The sequence below is a fragment of the Ambystoma mexicanum genome, chromosome 10, assembly GCF_040938575.1.
Source record: "Ambystoma mexicanum isolate Mex_15411 chromosome 10, UKY_AmexF1_1, whole genome shotgun sequence".
NCBI lineage: Eukaryota > Metazoa > Chordata > Amphibia > Caudata > Ambystomatidae > Ambystoma > Ambystoma mexicanum.
The window spans coordinates 862,054,270-862,077,809 of NC_090932.1; the positions used below are offsets into that span (position 1 = coordinate 862,054,270).

Sequence of the window (23,540 nt, forward strand, 5' to 3'; positions counted from 1 at the left end):
CCATTGCAACCTCCCAGGCTACAAACTGATTTGCTGGAATCCTCCCAAACCCCCCCCCCCCCCACACAGATATCCCCAGGTATAATCTAAGCTTGCGAGAAGTATATGTGCCAGGCAACAAGTAAGGACTGTGAATTGAACTTTGATAGACACAAACTCTTTTGTCGGTCAGAGCAGTACACAGCCTTGCCGAAGACGGCAAGCAATCAGCTCAAAGGGCCTCCAGCGTCCCTCCTGGACAAGGCACGAGACGTGGGACAGACCGGTGAAAAGGGCCGCCAGTGCGCCCTGTACGTTTAGGGTACAAAGACACTGTAGCTTTAAATAGGGTTGGGAACCTAAGCCGTAAGAGTGAGAGGCTGCTCACTAGGGTAGAACGCTAGGTGCCAGGACCCAACCAAGCCACAAAACTTAACCTGCAAGTGTCAGCATAAACTCTGGTAAGGTGGCAGAAGCAATGATAATTGAGATGGAACTGCAGGATTTAGCTCTGCCTGCCCACCCGCAAGGACAAAATATGGGTGTACAAGGAAGGAAAAGGCTGTTCTATTTATGGCAGGTGTCTTGGTGGTAACAGGGCTCGGTGTATGTTTATGGTATCTGGAACACCCTTCAATGTATGAATTTAAGAATGTTTCCCATGGCGAACTCCCCAAATGACACCAATATTAATTATGTATACAGTAAAGACAGGCATGAGCATGACGGTCATGAAGACGAAGAGTATAGTAGGATTGTGTATATACGCTTATTGAATACAACGCAGTACCAGAAATTGACAGTTGCATTTTGCTTTGGATGAAGGTTCTCTCACTAGACAGGTAAATGCCAAACACTCCGATGTGCTTTCCAATGAAATGGTCAGAGATTTCAGCAGGGATAGTTTGTAAAATGAAACAGGAAGGAGTAACCTACTCTTCGAAAGACCTGGTAGGTCAGGTAAGGATAGGGGAATTACCTCCACCCTCTTGATGATAACCAGGGAGTTCTCAAGGAAGAACATTTGTTTCAAGGAAACGAAAGGAGAACCTATTTTGGGATGTAGTATAACATACGATCTTTGAAGATATAGTAGGGGTCTAGGTGAAACTGAAGGGTACGCTTATGTTTGTAACAAAAAGGCTTATTTGTGGCTTCCCAGGAACTTGTCAGAAACTTGTTATTTTGCCAGGATAATACTTGCTGCTATGATCTATACCCCTAAAGAAATGTATGATAAACACAGGTATAAGAGAGAGATAAGGCCACGGCCTGACCAATCGGACACTGATCTGGATATATTCATTGACATAGTAAATGTGATGACACTCTCTGTGGGAATATTCCTGAACTCCAAAGAGGTACGCAGATTAAGTAGGGCAGTAGAGACCATGATTAGTGAAACAGCCGATCTACTCAGTAATATTACATATCTGATGAAGGTGTTAGGGAGAATTCTCTGTAAAGGCTAATTTCCCAAACCTAGTGAGTCCCCCAGCAGCTTTGCTGGATTTTTGGGCTTTATTTTTTTCTCCTGCTAAGAGTGAGACTCCCACTCTTAGACATGATTTGAGGTGTTCCTTTGACTTTGTATGTGTTTTATGGGCTATGGGGTCCTTTACCCCATAGGGCTTCATGTGTTTTTGGTATATGGGTTACACAGCACCCTCCGTGCCGTAACCCAGGGGTGTCGTAGCGACCCCCAAACATAGACTCCATACCCTGGGACTGACTACTGTCTCCCAGGGCATGTAAAGTCACCATTGGCTTTACTAGTCTCAAATTGTGAACAGAACCAGTACAAACCATCCTATTGTGGACGTACTGGTCGGGGCAATTCGATTGCCCTGGGGTCTGTTGTTCGAGGGGGCACTGTCCAGTCCCCCCGACCGAGTTTTGGCTGGTGGCAGTGGATACTACTTTTTATATTCGACCGCGAATATATTCCTATGGAATTTTCCCATTGTTAGAGGCTACCACTTTTTAAAATGGCCTCGAACATACCGCCGGTTTATTAAATTAATATAAATTCACCGGTTGTTTTTTTTTGCCGAAACTTGGTTCCAAAATGGCATTTGTGTTCGCTTCTGTGACTCCAACCCAAGTTGAGCCCTTTGTTCCACTTTTTGGCAGGCTTTTCCACAGAAGCCTCCAAAAGTTGTGCCACTCTGTCTGGGTACCACAGGGGGTGTGGGAGGGGGTTTAGGCGCCCTGGACTGAGTTGCCTCGGCAACTCAAGTCGCACTCTTGTGTGATTGGCCCCGGCTCACCACTTAGCATGTTTGATTGACAGCTAGGCTGAATGAATGGGGGTTTTCTGCATAAAAGCAGGGCTTTGGGGACTGGAACTTCAGCAGTCGCCACAGGACCTAAAGAATCCGAGGAGGGAGAAGCCGAGCCGACCTGCAACGACGAGACCACCGGTGGAGCCCTGCTGAACCATCTCACCACTTTTCCCGATGACCGAGGAGATCTCCAGTCCGCAGAGTCTTCTTCCTTTGACTGGTGGGGATAACCAGTTTGCCCGTCTTTTCGCCTTCCTGGACCATCTCGTGGCCTCCTTACCCGTGCTAAGCACCCCGGCAACGGGAATACCACGGTTTACCACTACCGCGAAGAAAATGGTGGTACCTTGTAACCGGGAAACTCTGCGGCTGGTTTGTTCCCTGGCAGTGCAACGACCTTCAGCTTTCCTCCACGTCGAGACCTCCTCTTCCTCTGGACGAAACACCGACTTGCACCCGCTGCCAGGAACAACTGCCCCCGCTGGAGCATTCTTCCCACTTTCAGGTACTGTGTCCCGCCTGGCTTCCCATGCGACAGATCGTTCGGGGTGACAGTAAATCCTCGACTTTCTAACCTGGGTTAGCCTGGGGCCTGTTAACTAACTTTTCCTGACTTGATCTCAATCTTTTGTGAACCTTCTACAAAGACTCTTTGGGCATAACCCCACTGTGTGATCCTGGACACATTTCGCTTCCTCTGTCTAAGATTGGGCCTGGCCTTTGAACTTCCTTGCTCTCCAGTAGACTTTGCCTAACCTGCCTCACTGTGGTTCTTTGAAAAGTATTGAAATTTGTGGGCTTCATAACTCTGCCTTTTTCCCTCCCTTTTTAATAACTTATTAGAGTGCCATCTTATGCTAAGCGCTCACCTCTGTCTGAAAATAAGTGGTGTTTCTCATTAAGACTTGTCTAATAAGTAATTAGGGTTGTATATATATTTCTGAGGCTTGTGGAATCTGCTTAGAGCACATGCTGTGCATAGGCCGACATCTAGTGGAAGCTGCGGAGTATTACAGTTTGTTATTCGAAACTCGAAAATGGGCGTCGACACAGGGCGTGCCATTAATACTATCCCTAGTGTGACGTCCACTGTACCCAAGATCCCTCACGCGTCTAGGATCCTCAGATTGTTTTTTTCCGCCATACTGGTCGGAAGCATTTTGCGGAGTCCCCTGGCCTTAGCCATACTTTTGCTAAAATATTTAAAATATTAATCTATTGACATTCCTCCCCACCCCAACGTCTAACTTCGACACTCGACGCCGGCTGGAGAAGAAATCGACCGTCGGCTGCTGCACGACGAATTTGGGCCTCGGAAGGCCGCTGGCCTCGACCCGGGCCTTGGAAGGCCTCTGGCCTCGGCCCTGCAAGTAGGGAGAGTGGGGGGTTGTACATACTCTACACTCTTGGTATATAGGTACACCTTATACATTTCCTGCACTTAACAGCCCGCTGCCTCAAGGTGGGTATGGAGGGTACCCCTTTTCAATTCTGCCCCAAGTGCAATCGCAAATACCCTTGGGTCGACAGGCACGCCACGTGCAATCTCTGCTTGTCGAGGGACCACCCCGAAGCGAACTGCAGAGCGTGTAGTAGGTTTAAACCTAAGACACTTAAGGACCGTTCAACTAAGCGTTGGGCCCACCACGCCAGGCAGGCGGCCATGGCAGCGGAGGGCGCCTTCAGCGACGCCGTACTTTCGGACGGCGAGGGCATTACGGTGTCGAAAGACAGCCGAGCGCAGGTCCCCGACCTCGGAAGGTCGTCCGGCAGGGCGGCTATGGGGAAGACCCCCGGCGACACAAGCACTTCACACACTACACACACTAAACACACGAAGTCCAACCGAGACTAGACGACGTCCAGTTCTCGGAAAGAGGCACAAACAGAACGGTCCGATTCGGTGTCCTCTGGGCGCTCGCGATCAAGATCGCCGCATGACTCCAGGCAATCATCCACTCTTGCCAAGAGTGCCTCGCTCCCTAGGCTAACAGAAGTTCGATCGTCGGAAGACGAAGACGACTTCCACCCCCAGGCCGCGCTCCAGGAGTCGGAGCCCGCAGTCAAAACCAGCGAGGCCCCACGCTCGAAGGACAGGGACCCCACCCCCGATCCTCGACGCCAGGCGTCGAAAACCTCCGGAGCCACTAAAGGACAGGGAAACATTTTTCCACTCACTGGGAGGGGGGAAAACAGCAGAAGAAGCAGCCTTTGCACTCTTTCACACCTGTGAAACAACCACTCCCCCTAAACAGACAGACAAAACCAGGTCTGCTGATATGTCTAAAACCAGCAAATCTACTCAAATAAATCCCATAGACTTGCTGAGAGAGTCATTCCCAGTTCCAAAAAATGGTCGAGTGAAGACATAGATAGGGTCATGTCAAGGATGTCTTCTTTGGCTGATTTTTATGATAAAAATCCAGAACATTTCCTCTCGTATGATCCACAAGGGGCGACACCCTCAGGCTCTAATGATCCTATCCCCCCCAAGTAAAAAGCCCCGGTTTGAAACACCGATGAGGACCAAGAATTTGGCATGGTAGAAGAGCAAACCGGGACGGGCTACTATGGGGATGATGAGGACCAGGAAGAGGAAGACCCGGAAACATACAGAGTAGATTCCCCGGTAGAGAACGAAGCCCCGGTTACCGACTCCCCGGTCGATAACCAACCCCTCCTAAACGAGGTTCTCGCACACGCAGCAGAACATTTCCATATTGACACCCACGGTGTCCAGGAGGAGAGGGACTTCGCAGAAGAGTTAGTGGGAGAAAGGAGGCCTGTTGCCCAGACCATCCCTATCCTCAAGTCCATTCAGCGAAGAATAGACCTGTCCCTGGTGAACCCGAACCTCACCAGAGCAGTCAATCCCAGGGTTGAAAAACTTTTCAGGGCGGCCCAGTCTGACCCTCTCTATATAAGAGGATATCTGAAGCCAGACTCCCTAGTTGTCACCAACACTCGTCAGAGGGCTGGAACACCCTTGTCATCGTCCGAAGCTCCTCCCGACAATGAGAGCAAAAAACTATACGGTTTTGGCAGGAAAGTAGCCTCAACGTCCGCCTATCAAGCAAGGATTGCAAACTCCACCACCCTGTTGGCCAGCTACAACTGCCATCAGTGGGAAGAAGTCGCGGCACTCATAGCCTCTGCTCCTGAACCTTTAGAGGGCCAGTTAGCTCGGATTTCCGCAGAGGGTAGAGCCGCGTCTGGTTGCATTTTGAAAGCAACCTTTGACGCCGCGGACAACACAGGCAGATTGATAGCAGAAGGCACTGTTATCAAAAGACATGCGTGGTTACGGCAGTCTGGTTTTAAGGCAGAAACCCAGGCATCATTGTTGGACAAACCGGTGGAAATCTATCTGTTGTTTGGTAAGGCGGTCGAAGACGCACTGAAGAATGCCAAGGACGAATATGAAACACTCAAGTCCCTTGGCCAGTTAAGCAATAAACCCCCTAACCAGAGAGGGAATAGTAATTTTCGTCGCCCACGCGGCCAAAATTCCCAGAGAGGATCTAACTATTCCCAGAGGCAGGGTACACAGTGGAACAACAACCAACAGTCTACCCAGGGTTACGGCAGGGGTAGTAGGAGAGGTCGTGGTAAAGGCAGAGGCAGCCCCAGCAAGGGAGGCGGCACGCCTCCACCAAAGCAGTGACGCTCAGTTCAGGGTCCCTTCTCACGCAACCACACTAGGGGGACGCATTTCCAACTTCACCCAGGCTTGGGAAGGGATCACATCAGACAGATGGGTGCTGTCAACAGTATCCACAGGATATTGTATAGAGCTACTGCAGCGTCCTCGGAACCATCCTCCATGACAAAGAGTACACTCTTTAGAACATCAGACGATTCTCCTCGAGGAGATCGCCATTCTGCTAGAAAAGGACGCGATGGAACTCGTCCCGGGACACCAGGTAAACAAGGGTATTTATTCAACTTACTTCCTTGTGCCAAAGAAAGATTTGACAATGCGCCCAGTATTGGACTTGCGGCCTGCCAACAAGTATGTCAAGCCCCAAAAATTTCATATGACCACGCTACAAGAGGTAATCCCCCTCCTAAAAAGGGGGGATTACATGGCAACCTTGGATATGAAAGATGCTTATTTTCATATTTCCATGTTCCCAGCGCACAGAAAGTATTTGCGCTTCAAGGTGGACAGTCGACACTACCAATTCAAGGTACTGCCCTTCGGGATAGCTTCAGCACCAAGGGTATTCACCAAGGTACTGGCGGTGGCGGCTGCACACCTACGCAGGGAGGCAATCCCAGTGTACCCTTATCTGGACGACTGGCTCATAACGGGGGAAACCCCAGGAATTTGCAGGACAAACATTCAAAGGACTATCGACCTCCTCCACGAGTTAGGCTTCTCAATCAACGAGAAAAAGTCAAGCCTGGTGCCAGGCACCTCCAAACAATTCCTAGGAGCAATCCTAGATACCCAAGAGGGGTTGACCTTTCCTTCAGAAGAAAGAATTCGGAATATACTACTGCAAATTCCGCATTATCAGTCCGGTCAACAAATAACGGTACGCAAAGCAATGCGTTTACTGGGCATGATGGCGTCATGTATTTACCTGGTCCCCCACGCGCGCCTGCGCATGCGTCCCATGCAGGAATGGTTGGCGAAACAGTGGTCTCAGGCAAGTTGTCAGTGGGACGATCTAGTGGTTGTTTCGCCAACACTGGTACAAAGCCTTCACTGGTGGACAAGAGAGAATCTCGCACAGGGGGGAAACCCTTTTACGATCCCGAAGTACAGGCAGTAGTCACTACAGATGCATGTCTGACGGGGTGGGGAGCTCACCATCTCCACCACACAGCTCAGGGTCTCTGGTCTCACTCAGTGGCCAAGAACCACATCAACCTGCTAGAGCTTCTGGCAGTATTCAGAGTGCTTCAGGCGTTCGAGCCCCACCTACTAAACCTGTCATTGCAAATCCGGACGGACAGCACAACAGCCATGTTTACCTGAACAAGCAAGGAGGGACTCACTCGCCAAATCTGTCCAAGCTCGCCCAGAAAATCTGGATATGGGCACTCAGACGGAACATCTTCCTGTCATCACAACATGTTCCAGGGGAGCTCAATTCCCTAGCGGATGCTCTGAGCAGAGACTCCCTCCCAGAGGAACACGAATGGGTTCTACACAGAGAGGTTGTAGAAGATATCTTCTCTCAGTGGGGTTTCCCCACTATAGACTTATTCGCCACAAGCGAAAACAGACAATGCCCAGGATTTGCATCTAGGTTCCCCCAACCAGACTCCCAGGGGAACGCCCTGTGGATGAACTGGTCAGCGATGTTTACGTACGCTTTTCCACCAACTCCTCATCAGGAAAGTGGTGAACAAGATGAACAGAGAGTCGATGACGCTCGTCCTAGTTGCTCCCATGTGGGCAAGACAACCGTGGTTCCCACACCTACGCAGGATGGCGGTGTGCGAGCCCATCAAACTTCCAGCCTGGTACAACCTACTGTCCCAGCAACAAGGTCAAACAGTGCACCAGCAACCCAACTCAATGAACCTGGCAGCATGGCTCCTGAGGTCATAGAGTTTGGACATCTCAATTTGCCACAGAGGTGTATGGACATCCTAAAGGAATCTAGGAAACTAAACACAAGGCACTGTTACTTTGACAAGTGGAAGAGGTTCGTTATCTGGTGCCAGAGTAGACAAATCAACCCGGTTGATTGCACTCCTTCCACTATTGTTACATACATGCTCCACCTGCTAGATGCAGGATTGGTTTTTAACTCACTGAAAGTACACCTGGCAGCCCTGTCGGCTTACACCACTTCCCATAGCAAGGTTTTGTGGTGGAAAGTACCAGTAGTTAAAGCCTTCATGGAAGGACTAAAGAGACTTCACCCTCCTATTTCAAACCCACCACCAGGGTGGGACCTTAATGTGGTGCTAGCCAAGCTCATGGGCCCCCCTTTCGAACCCATGCATAAAAGCAGTCTCAAACACCCGACTTATAAAACGGCCTTCTTAGTAGCTATTACTTCTATAAGAAGGGTCAGTGAAATTCAGGCTCTGTCAGTGCAGGATCCCTTCTTTACTGTCCATAAAGACAAACTGGTTTTAGGCACACACCCTAGCTTCTCACCTAAATTTATATCTAAATTCCATGTAAACCAGTCCATCGAGCTTTCGGCTTTCTTCCAGGACCCGCAAAGCTCGGCTGAGGTGAAACTACACACCCTAGATGTGCGTAGGGCGGTCCTCTACTATGTAAATAAAACCAGACTGCTAAGAAAAACAGATCAACTGTTTGTCTCCGTAGCTACAGGCAGAGAGGGGGATCGCGTCTCTAAAGGTTGCTGGTCCTGGAAGAAAGCCGAAAGCTCGATGGACTGGTTTACATGGCATTTAGATATAAATTTAGGTGAGAAGCTAGGGTGTGTGCCTAAAACCAGTTTGTCTTTATGGACAGTAAAGAAGGGATCCTGCACTGACAGAGCCTGAATTTCACTGACCAGTCTCTAAAGGTGCCATCTCGAAGTGGATTATTAAGTGTATCCAGCTGTGTTACTCACTCTCTGAAAGAACTCTGCCTTTCACGCCAAGAGCCCACTCTACTAGAGGCATTGGGGCCACTCTGGCTTTCACTGCAAATGTACCCCTTGACACCATTTGCAAAGCAGCTACTTGGAGCTCTATTCACACTTTTACTCAGCATTACTGCATTGACACCCATTCCAAGGCAGATACACAAGTGGGACAAGCAGTTCTAAGACACTTATTTGCTCATGACCCTTCTCACATCCCACCTCCTTCTTCAGGTACTGCTCGCTAATCTATGCACAGCATGTGATCTAAGCAGATTCCACAAGCCTCAGAAGGGATACATTACTCACCGTAATCGTATTTCTGATGCTTGTATCTGCTTCGATTCACATGCGACCCACCCTTCCTCCCCTCTGAGAGAAGGTGCATGATTGCTTGTAGTCTTACCTTTCTGTCCATCTGCTTGGATTATCTGTGCTCATGCTACTCCTCATGCTACCTCATGTCAGAAAAAATGCAATCTGAGGATCCTAGACGCGTGAGGGATCTTGGGTACAGTGGACGTCACACTAGGGATAGTATTACTGGCACGCCCTGTGTCGATGCCCATTTTCGAGTTTCGAAAAACAAACTGTAATACTCCGCAGCTTCCACTAGATGTCGGCCTATGCACAGCATGTGAATCTAAGCAGATACAAGCATCAGAAATACGATTACGGTGAGTAATGTATCCCATATAATAGTGACTGTGTGTTGAATTTATTTACCTCTCTTTGTGCTAGTGTAATTTACAAGTGTGTCTTTAAATAATTATATACTTTTACACCAAAGCTCTGCTCAGTGTTTGCTTGTGCTACTGTATCTCTGTACCTATTGTGTATACTCTATATACTGCCTAACTCTTCTTGAGAGAAGTCTGACTGCTCAGCCACAGCTACCAGGTAAATCTGGGTGGTACAGACTGCTACCAATTCGGTTTACTGCCAACCACCTGTAGTCCTAAATCCTATCTTTTGCAGTGGTCCCTAAGGGAACTGCACAGGTTTCTGCCTAACCGAAGGCCATACGGTTAGTTGCATTACAGAATAGGTACGTGTTGGATGTGTTAACAGCAGAAAGGGGCGGGGTTTGTACTATGGTGGGGTCCCAACGTTGCATGTACATTCCCAATACAACTGATTTGGTGTTAATTGGATATTTCAAAACATGAGATTGCATGAGATTGCCGAAACCATTAATTAAGTGACTGGGTCAGGTGAAAGCTGGTGGATAGCATTGTTGAAGGATTGGGGATGGAAACGGTTGACCCCGCTGTTGGTAGTGGCTGGGATAATATTATTGTGCTTTTGTGTGCAGTGTTTTCCGATGTTTGTAGGGTGGTGCCTGGATGGCTGTGGTAGAGCAGTGAATAAAATAATCCACACAAGGCCAGCCCATGTGGCTGCAAACAAAGAGTATAAGCGGGTAATGTGGCTGAAATAAATGGAAGACTTAAATAAGATTGATATATATTGATCTTGCTCAAACATGAGCGAAAAGGCCGCTTTGTGGATTCTGATTAGGAGGGCTGGACATGTCGCTTCAGTTGGTGCTCATGTTTTCAGCAAGATAAACTCTTCTCGGAAACCTTTGACACTTTCGGAGGAAGGGCTGATAGCTTGTGACTAAGACCCTTGGTATTCCAAGAAAAAGAGCTGAGCAGGGGTGGGACGCATGTCTGTAACAAAAGATATGCATTAGTTATGCAACCACACAAGCAATTTTTCCCCGAACTAGGGCGCCTGAAGTTAAGGCAGGCGTGGTGTGTGGGGTAACTGTTAAGCTACAGGAATGAGTTTGCAAGAATTCCTTTACACGAACGAAGACCTGTGAAACGGGGCGTGCAACCAGCTGCCAATGACTATGCAGATTTATTTCTAGGCTACGTGCCAGCTATTGAATGCAATGTTAACCAAAATGTACATAAGCTCCAAAATGTATATAAACTGTATGAACTTTGAATACTTAGCTCGCTCCTGCGCAGTCTTTTGAGTGTGCAGGGTGTCATGCCCTTTCGCGAAAGCCTAAATTGAATAAATGGATGACTTGACATATTTGGTCTAAGTCTTATTGCTGGGGTCCCTTATACCAGGTTGGGGAGAGTAAAATGTGTATGCTCACTATGTAATCATCTGGCCACAGCAACTCATTTTTCACCAGGTGCCATCACCTGGATTAAATCCTTTCTCAATGATAGGTCGATGCGTATCTTCTCGTCACTTGCAGCAGCCGACCCAATTCCTATAACCTGTGGGGTACCACACGGTTCTTGTGTTCCCCCCCATTGTATAACATATTCACAAAGCCACTGTTCGTTGACTTGGACCATCTGGGTGTCACCGCCACTAACTATGCAGATGATACCCAGATCCTCATATCCCTATTGGGCGAGTATTAGAAGGACCTGGCTTTAGTGAATAAAATATACCTCATCATCCACGCATGGATAGCTACACATGGCCTTTGCCTGAATGATAAGACTGAGCTGCTTATATTTGGTTCCACGCCCAATCTCTACAAACTAGGCCAGAAATATACTACCTTCAACATTGATGGTAATTCCATTAATGTGGCAAAAGTAGTAGAAACACAAGGTTTTTACCCCGACTCCGCCTTTACTCTCAACAAAGAAGCTAGCACCTTGACATCCGCCACTGCTTACACTTGTAAATTGATTAGAGCATGCAGGCCATTCCTGTCGAAGGAAAGCTGCATTACCTTAGGGAAAGCACTTATACTTTCCAAATTGATTTACTGCAATGTCCTTTATCTGGGGGCCAATAAATACCTCATTGAGAACATCCAAACATTGCAAAACAATGCTTTAAGAGCCACTCTTATCATACCCAAGAGAGAACAAATTTCAAACCTGAGGAGACAGTTCAAATGGCTCTATACTAAAGACAAAATCCTGCACAAAACACTATTCCTCATGCATAAATGTCTCAACCATGTAGCTCCTACATACCTCTCTGAGAGAATCACCAAACAACCCTCGACCCGTCCTACTAGAACTAACAACTCAGCACGATTAGCCGTGCCTAGATTCAGACAAAAAAAAAGCAAGAGGAACCAGTTTCCCTGTCATGGCAGCACAAGCCTGGAATGCCTTACTCCCATAACTGAGAGTAGACCAACACTTCCATCTGTTCAGGCCCAACGTTATAGACTGGCTCATCATGAACGACACCCATGGCAAGCCTTAATTATGCACATACTAGAACCTAGACTATCCCATCCATCGGACACGATTTGAACCCAGATCCTTAGATTGTCCATGAAGTATCCTGCCTTTCATTGTATGTATGTACTCCTGTATGTATGTTGTTTGCTTGCGTTTTCCAATTGTATCCATTGTTATATTGCTATTATTCCTCCCAACTGTTGTAACTAAGCTGAAGGTATCCCTGTAACTCACTCTGCTAAGGCGCCCAGATAGCCTTGCTTTGGGTGCGTCATACAAATAAATAAACGAACAAACTCACGATGGCTTGCCATTTCCTTGAGCCTTCCTCTGCTAACCTGAGTTGAGGGAAGTCCTGCTCACTTCTTTGTATTCGGCTCCCATTAGGAAGCCCACCCGGAGGCGCCAGTGTGTCTGAGAGGACAGAAAGCAGGGAGGACACCGAAACTCCTAAGGTCTTTGTCCTCCGGTATGTCTGCTTACATCCAGTTCTGACTGGGTGCCTGACTGTCATCTTGAGACAGCCACCACCCAAAGTTCAAATGTTGCATGCATCCTAATTAGTTGGGTTCCTGCATAAAAGGCGAAGGTCTTGATGCTGAAGCCAGAGTTGACCACTAGTAGATAGATTCTGAGGAAGAGGACATCTGCAGCTACCTCCAGTGACTGCCAAAGCCAACTTAGTGACCGCTGCTGCTCCAGCCTTCTCTTGTGTGACGGAGACGATCCAGTGGGCCTACCCAGTCTCAAGACCAACTACAGTTTGATCCATGCCACGACGACCTGCGTCCTTACAGGCCTGCAATATCCGAATACCCTGGGACCTCTGGTAATGCTGATTTGAAGAAAAAGTAAGGTAATAATACTGGTGCTCTCAGTTGACCTTAAATAAGGTTGCACAGTTGTATATAACTCTTGCGTGAAGTACTTATAATGTCAAACAAATGTATCACCAGACGGTACATGGTTTTCCAAAAGAAATGTTTAATTCACATTTCTTGGTTTTGTGTTTCTTAGTTAGTTCAAATATTGCGAGGCAACTCGAAATAGATAGGTCAATTATTCGAAAAACCACATATGCCAATGCATTTCGCTCTATGACCATCCTCAGGGCTGTACTGAAGTGAATATAGAATCTAAACAGTGTTAACATAATTCATTTATCGAAAGACACATAAATGCAATTCATGGTTCGAAAAAAAAGTAAAGCACATACCCCAGGTAGATCCAAATCAATGTTGAAAATGCGAGAGGAATGTAAAGGAAAGTGTCAGAATTGCCATATTACTAAGTATTTACAATTATTTACCACCTTTGCATACAGCACCCTGTACCTGCTAAATGCAAGTTGTCCTCTCCTGTGAATGCTCTTGAAGAATATCTCCAAAGTTCCTGTTGATTACCAGAGGGGAAGTATGTATTACTATTTCTGTCACTATATCCAGATTCATAACTAAGCCGATTAGATCAGTGAGCTCTTACCTGCACAAGTATGACTCGCGCGCAGAACCAAGAATAACCAAGAATAAGCAAACAAGATACCTCACCCCCACTAGTTTTCTTATCCAAGTATTCACGTCAAAGTAATCGGATCAAGTCAATCATAAAAAAGAATTGGAACGCTGTGACATGTGATAAAAGGGTAGAACACCTATTTAAAGAAACTCCCATATTTGCTTACCAGAGAAGTTCCAACTTGAAAGACAGATTAGTCCATACTAAACCCCCACAGAAGAAGAAAAGTACAGACCGCATAGGCACATTCCCATGCCTGAACTGCAGCAACTGTGGGTACATCATGAGAGATATTCTTAAAGAGCATTCACAGGAGAGGACAACTTGCATTTAGCAGGTACAGGGTGCTGTATGCAAAGGTGGTAAATAATTGTAAATACTTCGTAATATGGCGATTCTGACACACTTTCCTTTGCCTTCCTCCCGCATTTTCAACATTGATTTGGATCTACCTGGGGTATGTGCTTTACTTTTTTTCGAACCATGAATTGCATTTGTGTCTTTCGATAAATGAATTATGTTAACACTGTTTAGATTCTATATTCACTTCAGTACAGCCCTGAGGATGGTCATAGACCGAAAGGCATTGGCATATGTGCTTTTTTGAATAATTGACCTATCTATTTCGAGTTGCCTCGCAATATTTGAACTAACTAAGAAACACAAAACCAAGAAATGTGAATTCAACATTTCTTTTGGAAAACCATGTACCGTCTGGTGATACATTTGTTTGACATTATAAGTACTTCACGCAAGACTTATATACAACTGTGCAACCTTATTTAAGGTCAACAGAGAGCACCAGTCTTAAGTGCGGTATTAAGACCTTACTTTTTCTTCAAATCTGTTTAGTGCGATCCGGATGCCATAGGATCTCTTACAGACTGGTAGCTCCAGGTTAAAACATTGATTCAAACAATTTATCCAAACAAACATTGCCTATATTAAAGTACCTTATTACCGTGGTGCCCACCTACACATTGGACCTCTGGTAATGCTGCCATGCATCGGCTCTTCAAGCGTGGTTCTGGCTGCAAACCTGTGGGCATCTGTCTAGGCCTACAGAGATCATCCTAATCGTAGAAGTCCCCTCAGAAGAGTTGAGGACCAAGAGAAGCAAGAAAGTCTGCCGGGTGACAACAGTTGCTGCTACAAAGCCTGTGTTGAGCCTCCACAATCAAGTGCCTCAAAGAACTTCCGCTGGGCATCCCTTTGACCGCGTCTGACCGTCTGCTCCTGACAAAGGTTCCTCTTCCAGCTACCAAGGCCAGAGAACCGAACCAGAGTTGCTGTCGTCTTACTGTGGCGACCTGCCTGTGACATTGTCGTTCTTCATCATAGAAGATACTTTGACTCCTGGGTACTATCTGGACAGTTATTGTGTCGTTGTTGGCTCCTCCTGAGCTTCTTGAGTCACGTTGGGTGGACAACCCTACCATGTTCTCCTGGGTGTAAGGACATCAGTCCTAGAGACTGAAATCCTTCAGGTGCCTATTTAGGCCCACTGAACCCGTTGAATCCAATTCCATTACTTGTTACGAAAATGTTTCTTCTGTTAGTTGAGAACTTTGATAGCATCTGCCTTCCTTTGTTGTGCCGCCCTAGCTTCTCAGGTCCGCCAGTGAGTGCGCCCATCTGACTTTTGAGACACTCATTCCCCAGCTAGTGTTGGACTCCTAAAGATGAGGCATTTCTAACGTTGCCTACCTACCAGTATTGATAATTTCAGTAAATGTTGGATGTTGAATTATTTGCTAACCTGGAGCTACTCTACACTTTATGCCACAGTAATTATCTATGTATACATCTGTGTGAACTATTTTTACTTACCTGAACTATATTGATCTTAACATTGTCCTAGTATATATAATAAATAACAATATTTTTTATATAACTACTGTGTTGAAGTGTTTCCCTGACTATTAGTGTGCTCAAAGGTCTTTGTACTCAACTGTACTGCTTCTACCTCCTAGACTAAGCCTGGCTTCTCGACTATAGCTATCAAACCTTTTTGGTAGTTCAGGCCAAACCTAAGAGTGGGCTCCCAGTACTCCTAAGAGTGAGTCTCTTACAGTCCTACCATAGGTGGACTTTAGTAAAGCTCACTAACACTAATGCACTGCTAAATACTGTTGGGTCAGCCCAGTGTCAGCCGCAACCACTTTAAGGGTTGATTGTTATTGCTAATTGGATTGGATTTATGATTGGTTGACTGGTGAATTCAGCAAAAGTTTAACTATGACTTCAGTAATTTAGGAAAGGTAGCTTCATCGATCCATTCAATTTAAATATAGATTACTGGGGATTGAATGTTTTACTGTTGTCAATGTGCCTTTCACATTTGTGCCCTATGGTGCAGTGGCAGGGTGCTGTGGTGTGGCCCTTATTTCTGCGGCCTGCAGTAGCACAATTGTCCCTCGAAGTACATGTTTTCATTAAGTATTGTATGAACTTTAGACGTTAGTGTCCCTTCCTTGCATATACTACTGACACCAAAAGCTGCAAACAGTCTTAATGTTTATTTGGGTTCTGCAATGCTCCACATTTCCAGCGAGGCAATTCAGAGCACTGAAGGCAGACGGGGTAGTGGGGAGGGGAGGGCATTGAAAGAAGAGGTGGACCAAAAAGGGGAGGTGTGAAGGAACACCGCTTTGGCTGCCAAGCAAACATTTACTATCGTATACATTAAAGAATGCAAAACACATTGGATTTGTTCTCTTGATACAGGCAATGGCAATCTGAGTTTGACTGTATTAAATTATGATTGCTGTGTTGTTGGAACTAAATGTTTGAATCGAAAGTCATTTCTTTCTTATTGTTTTAGTGATTCCATATAATCCATCAAGCCAAGAAAGTCTGGATCATGTCGGTGAAGAGAAAGAGGTAAAATAATTTGAGTAGATTGGTCCTATGCTGTCTAGGGCTGCAATATAAAGGCTCTTACCGTGCACCTAGGATTACAGTGCAAGACTTTAATTTAGAAGCTCACAAGTAGATTAGGAACAAAGTAATGCCATTTTATGTTCACTGCAATTCGGTGTTTAAGCCAAAATGCACTTCTCAAAGTAAAGTAAAAAGCTAAATGATTGTGCATTTGAATTCGGATTATCATTGAATGCACAGTATAATTATAAGGGGTATTTTAAACAAATAGCTTGACATGATTATGAATTGAGCCCAAAACTGATAATGCTGAGTGATTGATTTTCCACAGAATGGTAAACCAATATGGTTACCAAGTGGAATTGGGAATGGCATAGGTTTTACACATGTTGGTATAACTTGCATATAATGTGTCCTTTTCTCAATTTACAAAGATGTGGAGTTGTGCTTAGAAGAAATGACTTGATGGTTCAGAGTTACAACAAATGAATTAATTTAAATTGTGGGTATACTCTATTTTAATGGAAGTAAAACCTTTAATTTAAAAAAAACAAATTTTAGCAGGACTACTTGGAAATGAGGCCATCATTTTTCTTCCAACATGTCTGCTTCCATAACACTCATTAGGTAGCCATGAATGTATAAATCTACATTGTAACGTTTGGCACTTCACGAGGGTTGGAATGAAGTATTGACCTTGTTCACTGATTTCTAAAACCATTTCATGACATGTTTTATCACTTTTAGGCAATGAATATTCGGGAAAGTGGCCGTGCTCCCTCTAGTTTGGGTCTGCAAGATTTTGACCTATTGCGTGTAATCGGAAGAGGTAGTTATGCCAAAGTACTACTAGTTCGATTAAAGAAGACTGAGCGCATATATGCCATGAAAATTGTGAAGAAAGAACTTGTGAATGATGATGAGGTAAGAAGGAAAATAAAATCATTCATTTTTCAGTATCCCCTCATACTCTATAATCAGACTGTCAAAAACGCACATTTTGATCGCCGTATTATAAATGCATTCCGTTTGGAATGTCTAGTGGTTTACTCCCCTTTCTGATTAGAAGGTCACTATCAGAACCATAGGGAGCAATTAGGAAGTCGGGTTGCCAGGGCCCTTCTGTCTTGTTGTGCATATCGTTAACCTGTGTTACTTTATTTATTGAATTTAAAGGCTATCCAAGGAATTATGTACTTCCTCGTTCCCACCACTACTGGCAGGCTTTCAACACAGAAGTCTTGCTACCATGCAACTCAGACTTGAGTCACCGTTAATAGATTTTACTGCTGAAGTGATTTGAGACATTGTGCTCTGCTTCAGAATGCCGATTGTCTGCTGCAGATCCAATATACAGCTAGGACTGTGTATTATGATGTGATGGTTGAATGTTTTGTTTTTCCTAGTTTTCTTGTATGCTTAGCACTCTGTTCTTATTGCCCTACATTTATTTTAGAACTCTTTATTGAAAAGCAGAGTAAAATTATAATGCAGAGCGCCTATTGCAAACACACGTTTTTTTATTTATTTAGTCACTTGTAGAGCGCACTAACCCTGAAGGCATCAAGGTGATGGTTACATTAAGCACAACTTGGTGAAACATATAGCAGTAATGCAGACATACAGTTCATGGACAGACAGTCCAGCGCTTGAGAAACACAGTGCTGCACTTTGCTGCACTTTGCTGTGGTTGAGGCTGAAGGTGAGCTATGAGTCTTGTGAAAAGAGCCATGTTTTGAGGCATTTGCAGATTGGTCCAGAATGATGTTTCATATCTTAGTGAAAGTGGTAGGGCGTTCCAGTGTTTGGCAGCCACTACCGGGAAGCTGTGACCCCCTGCTCTTTGCACTTTGAATCTAGGGATGGATAGGAGGTGCGAGTTGGAGGCCCGAGTAGGTTGGATTGAGACTTCGTACGTTTTCTAGAGAAGTATCTGGGTGAAGTGTTAGAGAAGCATTTGTGAGTTAATGTGAGAGTTTTTAATACAATGCGCTCCCGAATTGGCAGCAAGTGAACCTGTCTTCTATCTGTTGAGATATGGTCTTTTGTTTTGGATATTCAAGGCTGCTCTTAGTGCATTATTTTGTATGATCTGTAGTTTGTTACAAGTGGTGGATCCTGCAAAGAGTGCGTTGCAATAGTCTAATCTGGACACGATAAGGGCTCTTTCAATCGTGATACAACTGTCAGTGGTAAGGAAGGGTCTGCAGGTGTTGATGAGTTTAGTTGTGTAGTTTGCCGGCAAGGCAATTGCGTTTACATGTCTAGTTAGCAGAACGAAGGATTTTGGGTAAACCCCCAGAGTTTTTACTTCTTTGGAGACTGGGATGGTGTTGCCATGGACTTGTATGCTCTGTCAAGTTTCAGATTGTTTGTGATCCAGTAAGGAACAACTCAGTCTTATCGTCGTTTAGAGAGAGCGAGAGAGAGAGCGAGAGAGATAGAGAGCCATCCAGACCTAGATGGTTGATAGGTTTTGCCCAGTGAATCAGAGTCAGTGTTATATGTGCAAATACATTGTTTGCAAAATTACAGATCCTAACTGTTGAGTTAAATGTGATTTCGATTTCTCTACCGAGGCGCTTTTAATTATTAGCCATACATAGGGCTATCTCAAGAATGGGATCCAGAAGTACACTTAACAGAAAATTCTCTTACAAATAAAGTTTATTTCCAATGTATTGCACCCTACCACTGATTCCTCATCGAGTTAGAACCTTTCGCCAGTGGGAGGTACTGTAGCTCAACGGGCCCTTTCCAACCTCCACCTTCCTGACATGACTTTGCTATTGTATTTGCTTTTTTATTTTAATAATTAGTGATATGGCTTGTGAACCAAACCTATCACGCAGTAAAAACAGTTAAGAAATGTATAACCTTTCATCATATAACACGGACAAAAGACTGTTTGGAAAGATGTTCTCTTTTGCACCTTTCTCGCCATTGATTTCAATAGTACACACGTTTTGCTTACTTTTCAACCTGTCCTGACCTTATGAAGGGAAGTAAAGCCTTCAGCTTCAGTTTCCTTTTGGTTATTGTTATGGCAAAGTGACTAGTCCCTAAGACTATCAGCACTGAGAAACTGTTCGCTTTTGGACTCCTGCATTTTGCCATATGCACACAGAACCTTGCAGTAGAGTACAATGGGGATACTTTATTTCCCCTTAATGTTTTTATTGTGTGTTTTTGGTTATTCTTTTGTGCCCTAGACAAGCTGGGGGCAGTAGTTACATTTGTACCGTTTTTATTTTATTTTACTCGTGCGCTTAGCCACTAAAGGTGGCTAGTACCCCAAGATGGCCGTGCCACAAGTTTTTTCGCTTGTTCTTTGCCCAGATTGCAGTAGACCACCTTCCTGCACTTTCCAGTAAGGGAATCCCATGAAAGGTCATACACTTGCCCAGGAAAGCTGCTGATTTTGTGGGCTAGTGAGCCTTTATGTGTTAGCCCAAGGAAGGTGGCTGGGAATGTCTGGTCCCAGTCCACATCCTTTGGTATCCGAGAGTCTGCTACTGGGCGATTGTGAAAACCTGTAGTTGTCCCTGATTGGACAACTACAGGCTGTTTCAATGTGGCAGATCCTTTCCATTGCTGGGCTTTGACTTGCTTTCAGCTCCAAACCAGGATAAGGAGGACGTCTCGAGATCTACGTCAGAGCCAAGAATCCTGTGACGAAGAGCTGCCTGTTAACTAATGACCCAAGGATGACTTCTGCAGGGTTCCTAGTCATTGCATCGAATGCCTACCATCGACATACCATTCCATATTAAAAAATTCATGGAAAAAATTGCATCAAATGCATTCTTAAAAAAACTATTTAATGGTTGGGGGGGGGCAGGCGGTTCCCCCCAAACCCTCTTTTTTAACCTTTAAAACCCATTATAATTAAACTAAACCCTTTATCTTTAAAAAAAAATGCATTCAATGCTTTTAGATGCAATTTCTTTGATGGTAAGGCATTCAATGGTATTGCATTCGATGCAATGACCAGATACCCTTCTGCAGTGTACAAGCATCTTTTCCAGTAACTGGCCCAGTGAAGCCATGCTCCTTTGCAAGATCTCAGAAGACCCTTGTTGATGCTTAACCCTTGGCGTGGTGGTAACTACTACTTGAGGTTGCATTCCCCGTGTTAGGTAAGATTTTCATAGCAATGAAAAATCTTCCTGAGCTGTGTCAACCCCAGAACCTTCTGCTTTTACTGGTTGATTATTTTTCCTTATACCTCTGTGAGTGGGCACCTTTTTCCACACTCCTAGACTCTTTTACTCTTTTTATGGATGTCATTTTTAAGACGCTCCATAGTGTCTTTTAAAAGTTATACTCTTTGACAATAAGTGCCTATTGTTGCTGGGTTGTCCTAGGGGCTCCCCTTTTAACTTTCTCTGGCTAACCTTGTGAGAGAACTACAGTTCCCAAGGGTAGAAAGGATCTTTGGATCCCTTTTACATTTTATTAGGTGAGACTAGCACCTTAGGTGGAGTGCTGGGGAGATGCAGAGTATCCCCTTTCTCATTTTAATTGTAACATTTATGTTACAAGGACAAACTTAGCTTTATTGCCTGGTGGCAGTGAATCTTTTTATTAATTTGGTGCACCTTTACTACAGGCTGTTTGCACAGCCCCCGATGAAGGCAACCATGGGTGCTCATTTTACCAAAACGGCCCAGGTCTTTTTTCGTCGTTTTAGGGTGTCTTGTCCTTTTTTACTCCCTCGCCTGAAATCCAGTGCAGGAAATTCCTAAGTGTGATTTTATTTTCTGCGGGAGTCCTGTGGACTCCCCTACCAGGCTCCAGTGTGTTTGTGAAGGCAGGAAGCGAGGGAGGAGTCCAAAACTCTGCAACCCTTTATCTTCCAGCCTCAGTTGAAACTTGGGAGGCTGGCTGTCCTGAAAGTTAGAATGTTTCAAGGCTGTTTTATTGGCGGGGTTATTGCATAAAAGTCTGATCCTGGAAGCCGAAGAGGTAGTCGACCACAAATTCCAAATCTTGCAGAAAGTTTGTGGGCATACTGCTGGACCTCAAGCGACGTGAATAGACCAGAATCCGACCAGTGATGGTTGTCCTTTTCTGGGCGCCTGAAAAGGCACCAAATCCACATAGCCGCACCCAGCCACGAGGAAAACCTTGCCTAGAGCCTTCCCTATGATCCTTGCTCCAAAAGTCCTTCCATCGTCCTGTCTTCTTGATGAAGGAATTCAACTACCAGGTTTTTGGCTGCAGATCCTGAAGTTCTTCTGCTGCAAAATCTTCTGTGCTGAGGTACTGTGCTGGCTTGGGTATTTACTTAAGTCTCTTGTGATTCCTCTTTAGTTTTGGGGTGTTATCTGTGATTGGGAGGTCTCTTGTCCCATTTACCCAGGCCCATTATTGGAATCCTCCTAGGATGTCTTCTCTGAAGTCACTGGACCCTCAAGTAAAATACGTACTGGTTTGAACAGTCTTGATGGCGTCAAGTCGATGTTCCTCGAAGGCCTCCATCGAGGGTGACATCCGTTGTTATAAGAAGCACGCACCGCGCCTGTTGTCCTCAGTTCCCGTTTTACGCAATAGTGTTTGCTTCATGAAACTCGCCGCGCCTCGTACATCTGAAGTACTGCTGTTAACGATCTTTATCGATGTTGTCTGCATCTTCTAGCCCGAAGACTCCTCATTACGGGTTTAAGAAATTAAGAGTGCGGCTCCAAGATGTCGATTACGGATCCGCATCGGGTCTTTCTGTGGTGCATGGGTGATGGCCACGAGACTGATACATGTTCAAAATGTCAGAGCTTGACAGGGAAGGCCTTGCGGGAACGATTGGGGAAGTTGAAGGTAGGCAAGGTGTCCAAGCCCTATAAATCCCAACCGGCTGGGCTTTCGACCAACTAGGTCGAGGGGTGACTCTGCTCGTCGGAAGAAAGCCAATCGCTCATGGTCTGTAGTGGCTTCTGCCACTCTTCCTCCTCATCGAGGCGTTCGAAGCGGAAGAACCATCAGTCGCCTTCGGCGGGGGCTACCCACGAGAGGGTGACATGCCCGTCCAAAACGCAGAGTGGGAAGGTTTCCGGTTGGTGATGCTTAAGATATTTGACAAACAGTGCAAGGCTCCATCCGCGCGGTCTCGGCCCAATACTTGGCGTGCCCTCAAGCCCGGTTTCATGGTGTGATCCACATCAAGAGGCCTCGAGACAAAGTGTTGATGGAACACTCGTGACAGAGAGAGGTTGAGGTCTCCGTTGTCGTTGTTAGGCAGAAAACTGTGCAGTTCCCTCTGGGACCACTGCAAAAGATTTAAGACTACAGGTGTTTGGCAGTAAACCCACTTGGTAGCAGTCTGTACCACGCAGATTCACTTGGTAGCTGTGGCTGAGCAGTCAGACCTCCCTCAAGAAGAGTTAGGCAGTATACAGAGTATTCACAATAGGTCAAAAGAACATAGTAGAACAAGTAAACACTGACCAGGGCTAGGTGTAAGAGATATAATTATTTATTTAAAACCACATCTAGAAAAACACACAGGCAATAATAGTAAGCAATTCAAAAACGTGGTCACTAAAAGATATACACTCCCTTAGTAGAATATTAGACAAGTCTTAAGTAAAGCCCCACTTATTTTCAGACAGCGGTGAACGCTTAACGTAGATGGCACTCTAATAATTTGTTTTAAAAGGGAGAGAAAAACAGAGACTAAATTGAAACAGGTCCCAACACTTTTGTAAGATCAAAGCAAGAGAGGAAGGCAAAGTAAGACTGTTAAGTTAGAGTTCAGTAGGCTGGATCCACTTTAAGAGGATCAAACGAAATGTGTCCAATGTCACACGGTTGCAGTGCACAAAAGTCTTGCAAAGGTTCAAAAAATGTTGGACCACAAGAAAGGGACCAGTTAGGGGGTCAAGGCGGCCAGCCCAGTCCAGAAGGTTAAGGGGTTATTAATACCTTGTAGCAATCTTTAGAAAGGGAGGCCTGGCAGACACGGTACCTTAAAGTGGTGAAAATACTCAAGCGGGGGCAGTTGTTCCTGGCAGCGGATGCAAGTCGGTGCTTCGTCCGGGGGAAGAGAGGATCTCGTTGGGGAGGAAGACAGGAGTCCGTTGCACTGCCAGGGAAGAAACCAGCCGCAGAGTTTCTCAGGTAAAAGGAGCAGT

The 23,540-nt window shown here is 45.5% G+C and overlaps 1 protein-coding gene across 3 annotated transcripts in view; it reads left to right on the forward strand.

Annotated features, from left to right (window-relative positions):
* The window catches only part of PRKCI (protein kinase C iota), a 1,761,305-nt gene that overhangs the window by 777,563 nt on the left and 960,202 nt on the right, over positions 1–23,540 (forward strand). For all 3 annotated transcript variants that reach the window (XM_069618564.1, XM_069618565.1, XM_069618563.1), the window contains 2 exons: positions 16,352–16,410; positions 17,158–17,334. In XM_069618564.1, coding sequence (XP_069474665.1) covers positions 16,352–16,410; positions 17,158–17,334 — 236 coding nt within the window. The remainder of the gene's footprint in view (positions 1–16,351; positions 16,411–17,157; positions 17,335–23,540) is intronic.